The sequence below is a fragment of the Protopterus annectens genome, chromosome 11.part0 (genome assembly GCF_019279795.1).
Source record: "Protopterus annectens isolate FY-2018-M chromosome 11.part0, PAN1.0, whole genome shotgun sequence".
NCBI lineage: Eukaryota > Metazoa > Chordata > Ceratodontiformes > Protopteridae > Protopterus > Protopterus annectens.
The window spans coordinates 519,460,094-519,479,517 of NC_056745.1; the positions used below are offsets into that span (position 1 = coordinate 519,460,094).

Here is a 19,424-nt window from a genome sequence, read left to right on the forward strand (position 1 = left end):
CAGAAGCATGTTGTGTATAGACTAACACAGTAAGATACTGCAGTATGTGTGACTGAAACTTAGAAAGAATAATTGTATGAAAGCTGATTTATAAACACCACCAGGGGGTAGTATACAATGAGAATTTACCATGCAATGTAGACAGTGTGTACAGGGCAGTAAAACACAGAGGCATTCAGTGTAGTAGGTGTAAGTACCTTTTGCAGGACTATCACCCTGAGCAGTAAGAACTTGTAAGAGACAAGGGTATGATTTGTCAATAGAGCAGGCACATTTAAACTGATAAAAGACAATACCAATTTTTATTTGATAACTTACTTAAATACTTAATTTTGTTTATGGAATGCAGCCCATCAGACTGTAGTCCTTTTCTTTTGAGGCACTTTGGTCATCTAAGATGCTGGACATTGGCCATGCCTCACTGTCTTGGTTTTCTCCTTACCCCCTCACAAAAGTTATCTGGTTTATTTTTTGGACTGGAAATACCTTCATGAAGTGAAGAGTTTATGGAGAGAAGTATGTTAGACTGAGGGCAATTTGAAAGGAGGATAAGTCCCTGCAATTACTGCCTCTGTTCAAACTGATGTAATCCTGTAGCTGCCATATTTAAGAAATGCATGGGAAGGTGGTAGAGGGACTGTAGCACTGTGAACAGAGCACGTTTGCCTGCACTGCTCAGAATAACTGTTTTCAAAACAATGGAGCTATCACCCTTCATCCATCACAGCAGGGGTGAACAGAATATGAGGTGGGACATCAGATCTCAAGGTACACTCTTATCCATGGCAAAATGGGAACATTTCTGTCTACAGCCTATCTTGTCATGGATATGAGCAGGCAGTGGTAACAACATGTTTACTGGCTTCCTACTGCAACTGCACTGCTGTAATCTCTTTGGTGTCCATTGCACATATAGACGTGGCAATCTCCCTGTCCCTCCAGGGCAGCAGAATGGCCTTTCAGGGTTCTACTATGAGGGCAGAATAGGCGGAGTTGAATAGGGTGTGGAGTAGAGAATCCCACAAGCAATGTGGCATCATTAAAGCACATCAAGTGCAGGGCTGTTCTTGTGTATTGATTTTTTTTCCATTCTGTCTGCTTTCTCTTCCAGCATATTATAACTTGTTGCATAGTCTCTTTCATCAGTGAGTCGAACATTTGGTAATATTTCACTTTATGCTGTAGTAGGTTAGCCATTTATGTTAAATAACTTCAAAAAGGGGGAATGTTATATCTAAAAAAAGAAGAGATTGGAAGTTCAGTATGATCATTCCAGTAGTTCATTAAACTTTTTTGAACATTTTTTTATAATGGAAATTACTATGATGGGGCGAGATAAAATAGTAAGATTTTATAAAAAAAATTTAAAGAATAGGTAGAAGTGTGGCATAACAAAAAATTAAGGACTATAATAAAATGAGCTGGCAATAATATACTATTCATCTGTTTCCATTTCTTCCTGTCCTCTGCATCATGCTCTTTCACGCCAACCACCTGCATGTCCTCTCTCACCACATCCATAAACCTTATCTTAGGCCTTCCTCTTACCTGGCAGCTCCATCCTTAGCATCCTTTTCCCAATATACCCAGCATCCCTCCTCAGCACATGTCCAAACCAACACATCTCACCTCTCTTGCTTTGTCTCCAAACTGTCCAACCTGAGGTGACCCTCTAATATACTGATTCCTAATCCTGTCCATCCTAGTCACACCCAGTGCAAATCTTAACATCTTTAACTCTGCCACATCCAGCTCTGACTCGTGCCTTTTCGTCAATGCTACCATCTCCAACCCATATAACATAGCTGGTCTCACTACCCTCTTGTAGACCTTCCCTTTCACTCTTACTGGTACTCGTCTGTCACAAATCACTCCTGACACTCTTCCCCACCCATTCCACCCTGCCTGTACTCTCTTCTTCATCTCTCTTCCACACTCACCATTACTCTGAACTGTTGATCCCAAGTACTTAATCTCATCCACCTTTACCAACTCTACTCCCTGCATCCTCACCATTCCTCTACCCTCCCTCTCATTTACACACACATATTCTGTTTTAGCCCTGCTGACCTTCATTCCTCTCCTCTCTAAAGCATATCTCCACCTCTTCAGGGTCTCCTCAACCTGGTTCTTACTCTCACTACATATCACAGTGTCATCTGCAAACATCATAGTCCACGGGGCCTCCTGTCTAATCTCCTGTCTAATCTCATCTGTCAACCTGTCCATCACCACTGCAAATAAGAAAGGCCTCTGACCCACATGAATGTTTAAGGTATTATTGAAGTACATGTACGTCCCTCATCCACTAATTTTTCTTAGCATATTTTAACTGAAAAGAAAGTTTAATCTTTTAGTTATTTAACCAAACACCCATTTACACCTTGACCTGCTCTTAAAAACACTTTGCATTTTGCAAGTAATATGACTGTAGATACTGTACATGAAGATAATCTCCATGACAGTGTACCCTGTTGTTAAAACACATACTTTTTGAACCCTTTATCAACTTACTTTCTATGTCTTTCAACATTCCTAATGTTGTAAATGTCAATGTACCAGTGAAGCCACATAAGGATGCCCCTCACAGATTGCATCAGGACCATATGTAAGACATTCCTCCAGCTCTATCGAGTGACTATGATGGCTTCTCTTAACCTGGGCATAACTGTCCTCTCATTGGCAGCTTCTAAGGGATGCCTTGTAGTTGCCATATAATACTAAGCAGTGTTCACTGATTTAAATGTATTAAATATATTAAACTGCAGCCTGCCTTTCTCTAGTGCACAATTCAGCCTTGCTTCTGTTTATGTCATGGATATCTCTTCAGACAGATCCTGTCCTGTCCCCCTATTACCATAGTACCAATGCTTTCCTATGATAATTGGTCCTTTCAAGTTTACATCTGCTATCTATATGGCTACTTTCTGGTCCTTGTTTCCAATTTAGAAAAGTCCACTGCATCTGTCCAGAGAATGACAAACCTCCTATTAACATTCTCTACAATTCAAGAAGTTGTTTTTAAAAAAAAAAAAACATGAAACAGATGTTATCCATTCCTCCTTTTAATGGTTAAAATTGCTTCTGCCTAAAGTTCTATATCAAACCTTCCGTACAGTTTCTGCTGAACTCCTGTTTCCTCAGCTGGTAACATTGTCTTGTTATGTTAGGATCACTAAATCCTGCTTAAATATGTCTATCCCTGTCAATGCCATGCCTTCTGATGCCTGCATTTTGTAAATGAAACCTCAGTATTTACATAATTGTTACTTTATAAATCCTCTCCCTGCTTCTTTCCCAGTTGTGTACATGTACATTTCAAGAAATAGGTATTGACAGTCTTTTAACTATTTAATATTCTTTTACAAGGAAGTAGATTATTTCAGGACGTCTGGCAAGTACATATCAGACCTAATGTGGACACGTTTACTATGTCTCAATTGGATAATTGAATTACTACCTTAATTGTTTTCTGTCTCTGCCTTTTAAGACAGCCTTAGCAAGTTATATACATCTTTTCTTTCCTGCCTTTGAACCTCCTACATGGTAGAGTGCAGGTGTGTCCATTTACATGTTTCAGATTTCCTAGATGGCAGCAAACAGTTGGATGATATGAATAGATCACTGATGCCTCAGAACTGTATGCTTTGGGGGGGGGGGGGGAGAAACTGGCAGTACACTGCTTCTTTACTACTCGTAGTAATAAACTACTAATATGTAAGAAAATAGGGCAGTTGTTTTACATTCAGTGTAGCAGATCTATGTAAAACCTCACCTCACCCATTCCCCTACCCATTACTGTTCTGAACTGCTTTGCTTGTTTTGTCCTGCTGTTTATTCCAAGACTATCTGAGTGGCCGTTCAGATTTTTAACACCTTCTGAGGATAGTGGTCTTTCATCCATTTCCACTGATTCCTTGAGAATAAGTTTTTCTAGATGCTGCTTTGTCAGTTAGAATGATTTGAAGATTTGATTCTTTCTTGTTTTCCCATTTTATGTTATGCTGTTAGCCAGTCCAGTTTACTATGATTTTTAGGCTGAGTTCTTACTGTTCCCTTGTCCTGCAGATTTAACCAAAACACATTAAAGTCCTTTGTATCTGGCTTACTAATAATGCAAGCCTTTTGTCAGACTATTTGTCAGACTATTCTGCTAGCCACTTCTTGAGTCTGACATTTTAATTTTTTTCCTTTGTGTAGCCTCCAGTATTTGTATGTGGTCTTGTCATCATTTGTAGGCCTACCTCTCCAATTCTTTAATTGGACAGGTCTTTTCTAAGTCACCTTTTTAATGACCTCCATCCATCTCTTCCAGGAACTATAAATTCATAGGCTGATAGGTTTGTACTAAATAATTGGTCAGTAGAGGATTTCCCATTACTCCCCCATCTGTAATGGCCTGTGAAGACAGTCTAGGAGTGAAATTATGGAAACCCATCTACCCTTAAGATTGACCTTAAAGAGAGGTAGGGAGATAACTTAGTTTCACATAGAATAGGAGCTTATTCCAAACACAGGGTATCATTTGGGAGCAATATCTATGCTGCCAACAGGTTCTGTAGCTATTTCAATGTAGACTAGAGTTATTACAATGGATATTGGTAGTATTATGGGTTTTACAAATATGTAACTGGTTGAGCAGGACTGGGTCTCTTATAGCCACATAGATTCACCAAGTTCATGCAGGGTCCACACAAAAGGCACCCCATCCAGAGACCATACTTGAGGCACAGGCATTATGAGTCGGTAGTGCTAACTGGCACATAACTGTATTATTCAAAGCCTAATACTGGAATGAATAAAAGGAGCAACTGGTAAGCAATACGGGAAATTATCTCTCTGTGTGCCTGGGTAGTCACAGAGCTGTTAACTTTCACCTTAATTAGACAGTTGCATGACATTTTTACAGTGAAACAATGATTCTGTTATAGTCCATGCAGGTGTAAATGATCTAAAGTGTACTTCACTGGACTGTTTGAAAAGAGACATTATGGATCTTTTTGAGTATGTGTTACAGACAGATGCATGCTTTGCATTGTGCAGCATTTTACCTTCACCAAGGATGATGCCAGTATATGAACAGAAAATTATTGCTTTTAATAATTGGCTTAGTTTCTGGTGCCACTCCACGATAATCCAATATCTGTCAGCATGGGAGGACCTGGTTAAGAGACCACTTTGCTTTGCCAAGGATGGTCTGCAGATGTCTCCATGGTCTTTTGGATATTGGCTAAAACTTTATCCACCCCCTTATAGCCTTTTTTAGGCAATGTCAAAACTGCCAGCCAAAAAAAAAACACCAAGAGCCTAAACAAGAAACTCCACACCTACAATCTCTCCTCACTCTGGAGAATGTAGACATATGTGCTGTAACTGAGACTTGGTTTAAAGCCTCAGAAAGTACTCTGGCAGTAGAAGGCTACAGTTCCTTCCAGACAGACTAATAGCAGCACAGGTAGGGACTAAAGGTGGAGGTGTCTCACTCTAGGTTGATTGTACTTGCTAAACTTTAAACTGAGGTTGAGTGCTGGGAAAATAGGCAGCATTCTTTCAATATACCAAATGTGAATTCCAAGCCACATTCTTTCCCCTACAAACCAAACTGACATAGGTTGCTGGCTACTGTTACTGTATTTCTTTGTCTTTCCTATATGTATAGACACAGGCTGGTCCTACAAGACTTCCCCTGTAATGCAGTTAAACCTATAGGTTCAAGGGCAAATACTAGGCAATCAGTCTGCAGACCATTACAAATCTAGCCAGAGGGCAAGACAGTATACACCAGGTGAGAATTTGAGGCTACCAATCCAATTTATATGGGTTTACCTTGAAGGTGGTAAGGGTGCAACTCTGCTTGATATGTAGTGGAAGCATGTTCTAAGGGTGGGGCATACATTCTCTTAAGTCTATCGCACCAGCATGTCATTTGTTGATGAAGGTTTAGTTCCTTTAACTGGGTATTAGGGAGTATCATTTCTTCTGTGAAAAATTTGGAGGTCAAAGAGGGTTCAACCTTTCATGACTGGAAAGGCTAGACAGAGATCTCTACGGAGGAGTCTGTAAGAGACTGGGTTTAGAGACAGGACTGCCAGTCTGTCCTGACAACCAAAATTTGAGGTCACTGATGTTTTTACACTTCAACCTTTTCTTTGCACTGAGTCATTTGTTTGTCGCACCAGTCATTTGTTTGTGTTAGGCACTCTTGAAGGATGTTGGTGTCATGGGGGAATGTATAACAGTTCCAAATTTACAGTCATCTGTAAAGCTGATAACCCTCAGTATTGTCATATACACAAGTAAACACTGGTCATGTTGGGAGGCTCAGTGCACCCTAGTTCTGTGACAGCCTAGTATTGATAGAAAAAACGTTCAGGTTTAGGGGATCTTAGCTCACCATAAAAACATGTATCCTCTAACCTAAGCTACCACATTCCCCATCATACCATCCGTACCATCCCTCAGCATGTATGTATGGAAACAAAAGGAGTATTTCAAACTTTCACCACCAATGATGGGCTGAAACTTAAACAAAAATATGTGTATAATGTGGCAGGTTGCAGGGTTTGACAAGTGTGCATTTTTCCTGTCAATTTCATTCTTTGTACACCTGGTTATAACATTTCTGAAGACATACAACTATAGTTTGTAGGATTTTCCTGCATAATATTTTTGTCTGTAAAGGAGTAAGTGATATTTTTTGTATTACAGTAATTTCATCTATAAGCCTATGCATTACTTATACATGTTTGTCCCTTTCGAGTATTTTTTTAGTTTTCTGTTTTTTCCACAAATTAATTATAATGAAGGAGCTTATGTTTTATTGTCTGATACAGACTAAAATATACACAAGTCTGCTTGTCTTAACCACTTTCTGCTAAAGCCTTTCATTCTGATGCTTACTCAATTGGGAGAGAGAGGAAAAAAAGTCTTTGGTCAGATTTACTAGAACTTTATGGCAAATTACTAAATCTGTACTCCTACTGTCCTTTAGCTTAAGAAAGTCAGTGTACTCCTAATGTCCACTGGCTTAAGAAAGAAAGAGATTGTTATTTGATTTTGAATCCTCTAGGTTTCCCTGCAGGAGTATATAATGTATTTTTGTCAAGTGTTGCTCTTTTAAGCAGCCATGTCACTGACACTGCAGCCTTTAAGACTTGTCCAGCTACCATGTGGAAAGTGCATTTTAATGGAATTATTACTGAAATTAATGTCCATAGTTTCACAATACTATAAATATGATTTGTGAAAAATATTTCATTAGTGTCTGAGACTCAGACACTTTTTTTGACATTGTGGTGACAAAGGCTGTGATTGTTTAACCAGTACTGTCTAATAAACTAGGAAGAATTTAAGTGATCAGGAGAGCATCATTTGTCAGAGGAGTAGTGTTTTCAGAGCTTGCTTCCTGAATTGAGAAGCATATGAACTTCAAATTTGTGTTTTTTTTGGAATTAATGTCAGAATACGTGTTTTGGACAAAGTTAAGCAATCTGGCATCACTAAATTATAAGCACTTGAAAATGTATTATTCATAAAGCATCAGTTTAACGTCTAACCTATGGAGTCAGAGAAGCTTCCCATTGTATCTGAAGTAGATGCATGAGGAGCAGTGAAATAAGCAACCTTTATTGTTTTCTCTCTATGCTTTTGAACATTAGAGATACCAGAAATGTCAACACTAAACTTAAATTTTATAACGGGGACATCAGCACTGATGAGGTGGTGTGGTAAGCAGATAGTAACATCCCAAGTAATATTAATTAATTTTAATTAATGCCATGCAAGTTTTTTGCCACATCAGAAGAAGGAATTACAATATTATTGTGTTATGCATCTGTGACTGGCTGCAAATCTTTTTTTACAAGTCTGTGCCCATTCTGTTATAGTCAAAGTCTTCCATTACATGACTTAATGAACATACTGTGCAGGTTTACTCCATTCGTTCTGTTAGTAGTTGAATTACACTTCTGGATGAATTTACTTATGCTGGATTAATTATTTCATCTCTAACTTGAGGGAGTGTCAAGTGCAGTCTCCATGTAGTTTACATCAGGTGTTAGTACGGTACATTAAACAGAGTGTTCCTATTGCATTATCAAGGTAGAGCAGAGATGCAGTGAATCCATTTAGCATTGCTTCATCTTAAATAAAGAGTGAAGAGAGATGTGGATGGAACTTGAAACCATGTTCTAAAAACCAGCTGTGCATGTAGCCAATTGGGTGGCTGATAGCCATGTTGTGAATATGTGGCTGAGACATGCCAAGCTCAGGAATGAGCCTGAGTTGTTGTGGGTTCAGCTATGCCAAACAGTATTATCATTTACTGCACAAACTCTCCTTCCCATGGTGAGAATAAGGTAGAGACTGCTGTGTTCCACTGTATAGCAAATGCAGAACGGAAATGGTCAGCTGTCAACTCTACAAACCAGCTGTGACAAATATCTGAAAAGACACCTTCAATAGGGTGTGCACTGACTGACTAGAAATGAGGAGGAGAGAAGGGAGGGGGGTACTTTTATCACTGCATTTGCAGTCCTCCACCCTACTGAGCACATCAACTCATGGGTGTTGAGCGTCATTACTATGTTCATTTAATTATGGTTATCTAGGCCAGTGTAACATGTTTTGATTGTCTGACTAGCTCTGAGCTGTCCAAATCCATGCCAGTAATACTAGCTGCAGAACTACTATAGTTTCTAAACTGTTACAGCTGAGAAATCTGAGGGTGCTGCATTTCCTGCATGAATTCTAGCAGCCAAGATGAGTATAACATATTTTACAGGAAACAAGGCATGATCATGCATTATTAAACTTATTTTGTCATCAGTTTGGGAAAGAGGTCAAAGCTATGTACTAGCTGCAAGTTATCAGTTGGCCAGAATTTTCAAGCATACCATTTATCTAGTTATCAAGTTTGTCTGAAACCTATTGCCATAGTTGGTATTGCTGTGGTCAGATCTTGCATAGTCCTTTAAGGGTGCAGTTCAATTGGCTGTAGGTCTGGAGCAGATTGAGGGGAGCCATTGTCAGCCAAGAAACTAATAAATGTAGTAACCACTGTGCAATAACCATTTCCTCATCTAAGCACTCAGCAATTTATTTTTTACTGTTGTTCAAGTAGGCTGAAAACTGGACATGTGCACTTTGAAGTCTTTCTTCCTTGCACTTCAGAATTTGATATATGTCACAACTGATTTTCATGTTAAAATTTCATTTTAGCAACACATGATACATTCTCTGCTAAAGTATTATTTATTTTTTCTTGGAAAAAGTACTAGATTTTTTTTCGATTTTGAGAAAAAAAAGTTTTTTCTCACTATTTGTATAGCAACAAACTAAACCAATACTATTGGTAATGTCTATTCAGTACTCAGCATTTCAGAAAAAAGTAATGCAAAAGTAATTATTGCATTCTTTTAGCTTCCTTTGCTTCATCTTGACCTACCAGTCTGTAGATGTGTGAGCAACAGTTATTACCAAAATGTATTAAATTAGTGAACAGAAATTTTTTTTAGAGAATTGAAATATGCCGTAGATGTATTTTACTGTCAATTAATCAAGTGTTTTCTTTTATTTCAGATTATAGAAATGGAAATGTGAGTTTGGTAACAGATGCTGGATCTCAGCATACTAAGTGAAACAGAATGAGAGTGGATGAACACTGGCTTCATTATACAGGTTGCTGTCATCTGAAAACAATTACTAACTAAGTACCATTTAAAGAACATCTGTCAGTTATAAAAAACTTTTTTGAATCAACAGAAATGCAGACTTTAAAGAAAGAACAGTTGCCAAGCGGAAAACCATGTTTAGATGGTCAAAAGGTGGTTTTACTTGCTCCAGATTTTCAAGATGTCTCAGAAACACAGGATGAAAATTTGTTCACCCCAGAGTTAAGCAGCTCAAAATCCAAAAATGCAAACTGCAGGAGAAAGCGAGAATTCATACCGGATGAAAAGAAGGATGCAGTTTACTGGGAAAAAAGAAGGAAAAATAATGAAGCAGCTAAAAGATCTCGGGAGAAACGCCGACTAAATGACATGGTATTAGAAAACAAATTAGTTGCATTAGGTGAAGAGAATACTACATTGAAAACAGAACTGCTTTCGTTAAAACTTAAGTTTGGCCTTATAAGCTCTACAGCTTATGCACAAGAGGTACAGAAATTAAGTAATGCTTCTGCTTTGTACTTTCAGGATTTTCCTGCCTCCTGTACAAACATAAACTCATTTTCTCTTGATCCGGACCAGTCTGCAGTAGGCAACAGTTGTATATCCGTCATTAAGCACTCACCACGGAGTTCTTTATCTGACGCGTCAGATGTGTCATCTAATTCTGCGGAGAGCCCTTTCCAAGCAAATTGCAGCACTGTTGAAAATAATTTCAAATTTATAAAAGAAGAACCTATTGAAATTATAAACTATGCAAAAGGGTCACAGGAAGACACTAGTCATTTTGTGGCAGGTGTGTTTAAAAACTACATTGGGAACTCCTTTAGCACTTTTACCCATTCTCCTCCCACATTACAAATGAACAGATCTTCAAGTAATTCCCCCAGGACTTCTGAAACCGATGATTGTGTTGTCGGCAAAACGTCTGATGCGGAGGATGAGCAGCAAGTTCCTAAAGGTCCTATTCATTCTCCTGCAGAAGTCAAGAATATCCATGCAAATATCAAGGTTCCAGAAGGGAACTCTGCATTGCCTCACAAACTCCGAATTAAAGCAAATGCTATCAAAATAAAAACAGAGTCAATTGATCATGATCCTGACCTCTCAGATAAACCAGCTCTCCCCATTGATATGTCAGCCAAGAGACATCAGCTTGAGAACTGCAGCAAAAGAAATCATGTCCATCATTCTGTGACTCCATTATCTGTTCAAGTAACTAATATCCATGCATGGACTAATGAGATGAGTCAGTGGCATCAGAAGGACCTTGACGAGAAAGTTCAGAGCAGTTACAGCAGTAAAGCTGTCATTAGGGACAATATCTGCAATACTTCAGAGGCAGAGAACTTGTATTTAAAGCAGGGCATTGCAAATCTGTCTGCAGAAGTTGCTTCTCTTAAAAGACTTATAAGCAAACATCAGATGAGTTGTTTTGATGCCAACAAAAATACTACTGAGAAAGACTTGCAAATTGTGGAATGTGATTTGAAGTAATGTTTTGCATAGTGTTTGATTCTCACTGGACTTGTACAGTCATTTCACTGTAACACTTGTATTGTGTCTTGATGTGTTTTTTTGTGCATAAGTAATAATAAGGATGTTAGGCTTTGTTGCAGTTATCCTGCATTCTGTAGTGTTCATGGCCTGACAGGGCTGTATTATGTAAAATATGTTCCATTTCTTGTACAAATTGTGTAAGTTTCCAGTTTCAATAAATTGTCGTCATTGAGTCTTATTTTTTATTTGCTTAAATGATTTGCTATAATAATATTTGATACATGGTATACTCGCCTTGATATCTACCATACTCTGAATACAAGGTAAGCAGTATGAACCATTTTAAAACACTTATTAATGGTTGAAGCATTATCTCTTGGCACAGATATCAACATAATTCTAAGCAATTAAAATGAAGTCTAATAAGTGATAAAAATAGTGTCTGACAACATTATAATGCCAACTAAAATGTATAGATACCAAAAGTAAAAATAAACTGTGCAACTCAGACTGAATAAAATAGTAATTTATTGATGAGTCAATGAAAGTACATTAATTAATTCTTCAATAAATTTTTTTTACCTGTTCAGTGCTGCAGAAGCAGGGCATCAGTTTGCTTTGCCAGTGACTCAAGCTTAAGAATGGACTTGAGCCATAGGGCTAGGACAAAGTTGCCAAAGTCGGCTCTTGTGTCCGGGATTTGGGGTTTGGAGAAACTTGGAGACAAAGAGCCTCACCAGTCATCCACCTAGATTCTCGGGGGCACCAATGTAGTGATGGTAACTTTGATGTTATTGCACTGTCCACTGCCTATGGTAGCATCAGCAGTTTAAGGATGATGGTGTACAGTCCCTAAAGGATCCCCATCCTGGGATTAAAGATGAGTTACTATTGAAGTTGACTTCCTGAGAAGTTGAGGTCTCCCCCATTAAAGGTTTGTGCTGTAGTACCTGGAAGAAGTTATCAGGAGATTTAAGGGTTTAGTGGGTGTGAAAACCAGGACAACTTCTGGAGTATTATACATTACCAACATGGGAGCAAATGACAAAATTGTGTGGAACAGAATTTCCAGTTTCATAATTATAGCTGTTCACGGCAGAGACGATGTGGCTAATAATCTGTAACCTTGCCTATTCCTGAGGCTGGTAAAAGTATGAGATTAGGAAGGTTCACAACAAGAAAAGAAGAAATATTTTACAATTTGTCAATACAAGAAATTTTTTTGTTAAAATAGCTATTTAATGATAGGTCAGTCAGGATTATGAAACTTGATAAAGATTGGGGGGGTTGTTATGTATGCTTTAGGTTACACAGATGAGGAGGGAAAGTATTCTGAGTGACACTTATGTTTACAATAGCGTGCCTATTAATGAAATTTGCATCACCTACCGAAGTGTAGATCTTTGATTAGAAGACTTTGTACTGGAAGGGAGAATTGAGAAAACACTTTGCAGTAACCTAAAAATGAAAAATTCACTATCCCTACATTATCTGGAATTTCCAAAATTTATAAATGTTTGAGAGATTTGCCTTTTTAGCCCATTGCCACAGAGATGGGGTTCTAAGACAAAACCACTAGCAAAATGGATCGACTTTAAGCTGAAAAATGTCATGAACCAGTACAAATATGTGCTAAAGGATTTCTGGCATTTTTTCTTTTTTTAATTTTTATGAGAAGCGGAATATGTATTTTACATATATGTAATTTATTACAAGAATTTTTGGATTGTTTTAGAGAACACCACATCATTTTCACATTTCACATAGAATATATTTAAAGATAAGATTAATTTGGAGGTTTCTATTACTTTTTGGCTGGGGGGGTCGTCTAATATTTACAAGAAGAAAACCTTTTCAAATTCATTCCTACATTACAAAAGCTACCAAACGTATGAACAGAAGCTTAGTTTGCCTTAGGGACAAATGGCATGACTTCCCCAAATGATGATAGAATGGAAATGGAGCAGCTTGGTAGGATGTTTTTTTTTTTTTAGAAAGAGGATATGGAGAAAAATAAGGTTTACCCCATTTTAAAGTTGAGAGGATGAAGTAATTATTATTACAACAATTCAAAAGAATTTTAGAAAAGAAATGACCATCATATTTAGCAACAATATCCAAGAGATAAAAAATACTTTTTGCAGTCAAATATTATATCACATTGGATAATCCTAGGGGGTATTTTGGGAGATTCCTTGCCTTTATTTGTAAGATGGACCACGATAGAAAACAATTATTTGACACACAACCATACAATGGTGATTCTTTTCAAAGGGGAAGTAAAAATGTGGTGCATGTAACCAATGCAGTTGCATGTACATGGGCAATGAAGTAGAGGTTTTGAACACAATAATCCTGTATACAGAAATTGTTAGAGCCATCTTGAGGGTCTAGAGCTTTGGTTTATTTGACTTCATGTACCACATGTAAATGATTTGATATAGGTTAAATGAAACATTCCTTACAGGAGAGAATATATTAACACAACCACAGTATTTGTAGAAGAAATTCTAGCAATGCCTTTAGTAAGCATGGATATTTGTGTAAAGATTTTAAGAAGTTTGTGTTTTTAGTTTTAGAAAATGTGAACACAGATGGAGGTAATGTCAGCTGGGAAACTTCTGGAATACAAGGAACTCTGTTGGCAGATATGATTGCATACTAATTCTCTTCCAGGATTAAATGACTACTTAAATGTTATTCATATATTGGAAATGAATGCAGCTAAACTTTAAACTAAAAATGCTTAGTGGTATAAGTGCTACTAAGTTTGCAATTCCTGTTTGTGTTGCTGATCAGCTCGTCTTATTTACAATATGTTTTTATTAGTGTATATTTATACAAAAATGCAATGCTTTTGATGTGCTTTTTAACTTTATGTTTTTTTTTTTGGGGGGGGGCTTGTTACAAACTGAGTGTTTTGTCTTCACTGCATATTGAATTCAGCATTATGGTTTGTTTTATTAAGACTTGTGTAAGCTGTTAGGTGATCTTAGGGGACTGAATCATGGGCATAATATTTAAATTCAGTCCTGTGGGCTTTTAACTTGATTCTGATGAAGTTCTGCATTGAGGAAAACAAGGTGCTCAATCTATTAAAAACGAGGATAACAGCTATGTGAACTTGTGTATATTAACTTCAATAGAGAAATTACTTTTTTCTGTATTTTTCACCAAATTGTCTACCAACTAAATTAAATGAATACGAAGAAACAGTTTAAACTTGTGTGAAGTTCTAAGGAAGACTGCACCAACATGCAAGATCATATGGAGGCCCAGATTAATAAAACAAAGTTGTTTAGCGTTATAAATTCCTGTAAAAGAAGTTCACCTAAAAGGAACCAAAGATAATGAAAAACATGATAAAAGGATGCAACTTGCAAGAATTAATTCATATTTAAACCTGTATCAGAATTAAAAGAAGGCGTAATTCAACTTGAAGAAACCATTAAAAAATGACCTTCCAGCTTACTATAAACAATACTATGGTAACTGACATTGTTAAAAGAACTAATTAATTGTAATCTTGCATTTCAGCTTCTCAAGATAAATGTTAGAGTATGAGGTAAAATCAAATTTTCTACAAAATGATGCACTGTTGACAATGATGTACATCTAGACTTTGGATCCTGCAGTCTCACAACAGCTTTGTCTTAAGAGGCTTTCCTAAAAAGTTTGAATCAAGTAACATGATTTGAATGATGAGAGAGATTATACTCAGCTTCTCAGATCAATAAAATCTGCATGAATCATTAAATGTTGAGTGTGCACACAAGGTCAGCTCTGGATCACAAGTTTCAGATATTCACAGAAGAATTTGTATTAAGTTATGTAACTTCCAAGATGCAATTAAGATAATTTAGGATGCTAAGATAAGAATGAGTTTACATAAAAAAGGTTACACAGAAAGTTTTTTTTACCAGCTTCAGTCCAAGAATACTAGTCAAAATACTAGAAGTTTGCCATTTTTACCAGTATTTAATTAAAAACAATATCCAATTCCAGATTCCGTCCCATACCAGCGTATACTTGGAATGAAGTAAAGTGTCAATACTGCTTTTGATTACAAGTTCCCACTTTGTTGCTGCTGTGGGATGGGAGGTTGGCTTAATTGTTAAGGTATTTGCTTTACAAACAAAGTGCAGGGTTTGATTTTCACATGGATTAATTGGCTAGGCTTAAAATGGCCCACAAGGGCAGTTAGTCTAGTACTAGTTTATGAACCTATTATTAAGCTCAGTCATTCATGCTGGTATAATATTTCTAATGAACTTATGTTTGAAATAAATCCTTAGCCTTGCTTGCTGGAGAAAAGGGTATCATGGTGTGGTTTTGCTATGCTTGGTGCTTATTGTTCCTTTACTGGGTATTATAGTGTTTTGATTTAATGGGGGAGAAGTAGAGAGGGAGGGGTAGGCAGCAGGGGTACACAGACACACATAGGGTCCACATGCAAATAAGGGTAGATGTAGACACTCAAGAGGGAAGACATGGGAGATAAATAGGCCAACAAAAGATAGACAAATTATTGGGGATAGGATGGGGTACAAGCATACTGCCATCTGCTGACCAGCCCAGTGGGAGATTACTGAAACACAGACAGTCCGGTAGGGCCACACTCACTATTGGTGGCTTAATGGCATCATCCAGAAGATCTGCTGAGCCACCTACTCACTACAGAAGGGTTTGCTGGATGGCACTCCAGTGTCTCAACACCCAGTCAACTGCAGTCTGCACTGTGCTTGCCAGCAATGGTATAGCCAAGCCCAGCAAATGGGATGGCCTATCTAACAGGGATGGGCCAGAACCCATTGGGGATAAAACCGTTCCAACCATTCTCAGCTACAGTCTTGACTGGGATGGCAACAACTCTCTGCCGATGTCGTCCCTACAGCAGGTGATGCAACAGGCGTAAGGCAGTAGATACATACTTCCGCTAAACCTGCTGTACCTGTAGTCATTACTGCCTCCTGTGGCAGCTGGTACCATTGTCTGCATGCTCTGCATCTGCCAAAAGACAAAATGAATAGGCAAGTAATCACATCGCATGTACAGGTGTGTGGATATGCAAATGTTAGTGCAACAATATACATATACACACACACATATATATATATATGTATATGAAGCCAAAAGCCTTAAATAATTCCAAGAGAACAGTACAGCACTATAGCATGATGTGCTTGTGCAAAGCTGCAAGAAGCAGGCAGATTCTAACTTTGTATTACAGCAGTCAACATTACAACAGTTATTAATAAATAAGTAGAGGCAGCTGCACTAATGTAGTTGGCTCCAGTGAGACAGATACAGCTATGCTAAACACTTCTGTATGCAATAATGCAGTAGTGTGAACCAGGGTCACAGCTCTGTGCATGTTCCAAGAAAACTGTACAGTGGCACAACAATAGCTTCATGAGTCCTGACAATCTGACAAGTTACCTTCTTGTCAGCGCCAAGCACTGCCTGGCTGACTTTTTATTTTGTCTATTTAGTCTCAGCCTTTCCAATGGATTTGCACCAGACATATGGTGAGATTGTTGTCATCCCTCTCTACAAGGGGGGGGGGGGCTATGACTGACATGGGCGACGATAGACATTTCGGCCTCAATTTAATGGTAAGGTAATGGAGCACATCATCATAAAGTTCATGACAGGCAGTCATCAAAACCATAGGCCCTAACCAATTTGGGTTTGTTAAAGACAGGTCCTGGCTCTTAAACCTAGTGGACTTTTAGAGACAAGTCTTAAAGGCATTAGACTCAGGTAAATCAATTTACATGGCATACCTGAAAGTATTCAATACCATTCCATACTAGGGATCATTGATAACATAATCCAGTTAAATGGAAACCCCTGTGTTACTTGCTGGGTAGCAAGCTGACTTACTGACAGAATTCACTCTTAGTTTTGCAGGCACACTCTTAACTAAAAGAGAAGTTGCAGATGGTGTCCCTTAGGGGCTGGTCCTGGGACCACTCCACTATGGAATCTACTTCTTTAACATTAAAGAAGACGCCAAAGGGCTGTGGCTGATGATGTTTGCCAATGAATGTAAACTTGGAGCTGTCACAAATATACAGATGACCTACATATTCTCCAGGAGGATCTAACCTATGCAAGCAAATGGTTGTTTGACCATAGCATCAAACTAAACACAAAAAAGTGCAGAATTGAGTCCATTGGCAAATGTGGGCACTTCTTTTCTATCACATTTACAGCTCCTTCTAAAACTGACTTAGTCATTTGGGACATGGGCACTTTCATTGATGATGAACTATCCTTTGACCACCATGTGACCACCATTGTTAGGAAATCCTTTTATATAGCCATTCTAATCACCAGGAACATATCTTCTATATCCAAGAATGTCATTGTCTCCCTAGACTCCCTCTTACAAAACCAATACTAGAATATAATACCCTCTTTGGTATATGCTTGGCTAGCCATATGTCTGAGGTCAAGAGACTGTAATGTTTTCTTTCTTTCTTTCTTAGCATTTCTCTAGCAGGCTGTTTAGAGTGGATATATACAAATACACCTTTTTGGTGGATCCCTAGGGAGAAAAACTCCAAACAGTTACATAAAATACAACACTCTAGCAATAACACATAGATGGTCTAAAAAATTACATAAAATTAATATAAGCTAAAAATTACATAAAAATACAATGTAGTATCTTTCTATTTCCTACCAACTATTAAATGGAGATCTTTGCCTGGCCCACAGAGCCTTGAATGATCCAGTCCTATGTAACCTTATACAGACCCACAAAATGAATACCATCCTAATGTATTGTTCCTACAATTTCCATTTCTATGCAATTTACCCATACCCATTTCTAAAGATCCCAATTCCAATTGTTTTATCTCTGCTGCTATCTTTACTACTTCAAGTATGGTTGATTTAGACTTTGATTTCCATTTTCTAATTGCTTTTTTGGCAGCCATCATAATTAGACTCAGCAAGGCCTTACTACGTCTAGGAAATTCTGATTTTGAATCATAGCTCAGAAAATCATTTAGTTACACTTTTTTTCCTCACCCAGAATCTTTTACAGAGTTGCCTGCAGAGAATCTTTAAAGTCTGCCAACTCATTACACTCCCAGAAAATATGTTACCAATCACATCTTTCTTCCCCATCACACCTCCCAACATTTGCTGCTTACCTGAGGTAAAATTGTTAGATATTTTTATACCCCATGTAGATTCCAGTGTAAACACTTCCAAGCAAAGGTCCTAAATCTTCCAGACTTTGTTGCATATCTGAAAGCCATGCATATATCCCACATTGTTTCTTTGTGAATTTTGCTTATCCAGTCCCTTTTCCAAATCCTTTCTAACCTCCTCTGATTGATTCTCATAGTTATCATGCAATATTTTACATGCTCTGCTAATTTTTCCTTTTTTAACAACAGCTTCTGCTCTAGGTTGTACTAAAAGCTGTACCAGTGCTGGTCTTTTGCTTAGGATCCCGCTGTTTTTTTTCTCTTTGCCTATACTCTGATATCAATCCTTGATAGGGAAGGCAGTTTCCAGCCTGCAGTCCAAATAAATTATTGGCTTCTTCCCATTCCGTTACCTTTCTCTATCTAGTTGTTTGTTTCCAGTACCTTGGATGTTCTTCGTGTTTCAGTGTTGCAGTCATCACATTTGGGTTATCCCTGCCAGTGTGGCCCTCAGTCGGCCTTGAATACCAGAGACTTAGTATTTCTGCGTCGGTTGCCATCGCTCAAGGACTGACATCATGTCGTCAATGTTATAAATTAAGGCCACTGATGCCATTACATCAGTCTTTCTTGCCGTGGAGCCTGAAGCAGAAGCAGTTCGCATGAGTGCCAGTTGGCCGCTACCTGAGTTTTTCGTTTCTGAAATTGAAGTTGGAAGTCTTCTAAAGCTAAGTACCCCATTGGGGATCCTTTTGTCTTACTCTAACTGATGTCAGAAAAAGTTAACAATTGTCTCACCTCTGGAAAGCAAATACCATACTGTGATTATCATTCCTACTGCATCACTTGCTTAGGCCCATACCACGACGTCCCCGCTGTCGCTTTTGTGCTCTGTTCAATGCCAGAACTGTACATCATCGAGCCCTTATTGTAGCTAGATATTTTCGCTCTCAGTCCTCGAATTCAAATATGGCTTTGGTAAGCCATCTGACAGCAGATCTTATGCAAAAATGTAAAGATAAAAACAGACGGACGATACAGGTCCAAAACTGCCGACAACACTTCCATTAAGCTAGTCATCAGTTCTCCG

General features: G+C 38.1%; 1 protein-coding gene across 6 annotated transcripts in view; it reads left to right on the top strand.

Annotated features, from left to right (window-relative positions):
* The window catches only part of NFIL3 (nuclear factor, interleukin 3 regulated), a 51,556-nt gene extending 40,150 nt beyond the window's left edge, over positions 1–11,406 (top strand). For all 6 annotated transcript variants that reach the window (XM_044088023.1, XM_044088025.1, XM_044088027.1 and 3 more), the window contains exon 2: positions 9,580–11,406. In XM_044088023.1, coding sequence (XP_043943958.1) covers positions 9,765–11,165 — 1,401 coding nt within the window. In that variant the 5' untranslated portion in view covers positions 9,580–9,764 and the 3' untranslated portion in view covers positions 11,166–11,406. The remainder of the gene's footprint in view (positions 1–9,579) is intronic.
* Positions 11,407–19,424: the final 8,018 nt, after the last annotated feature.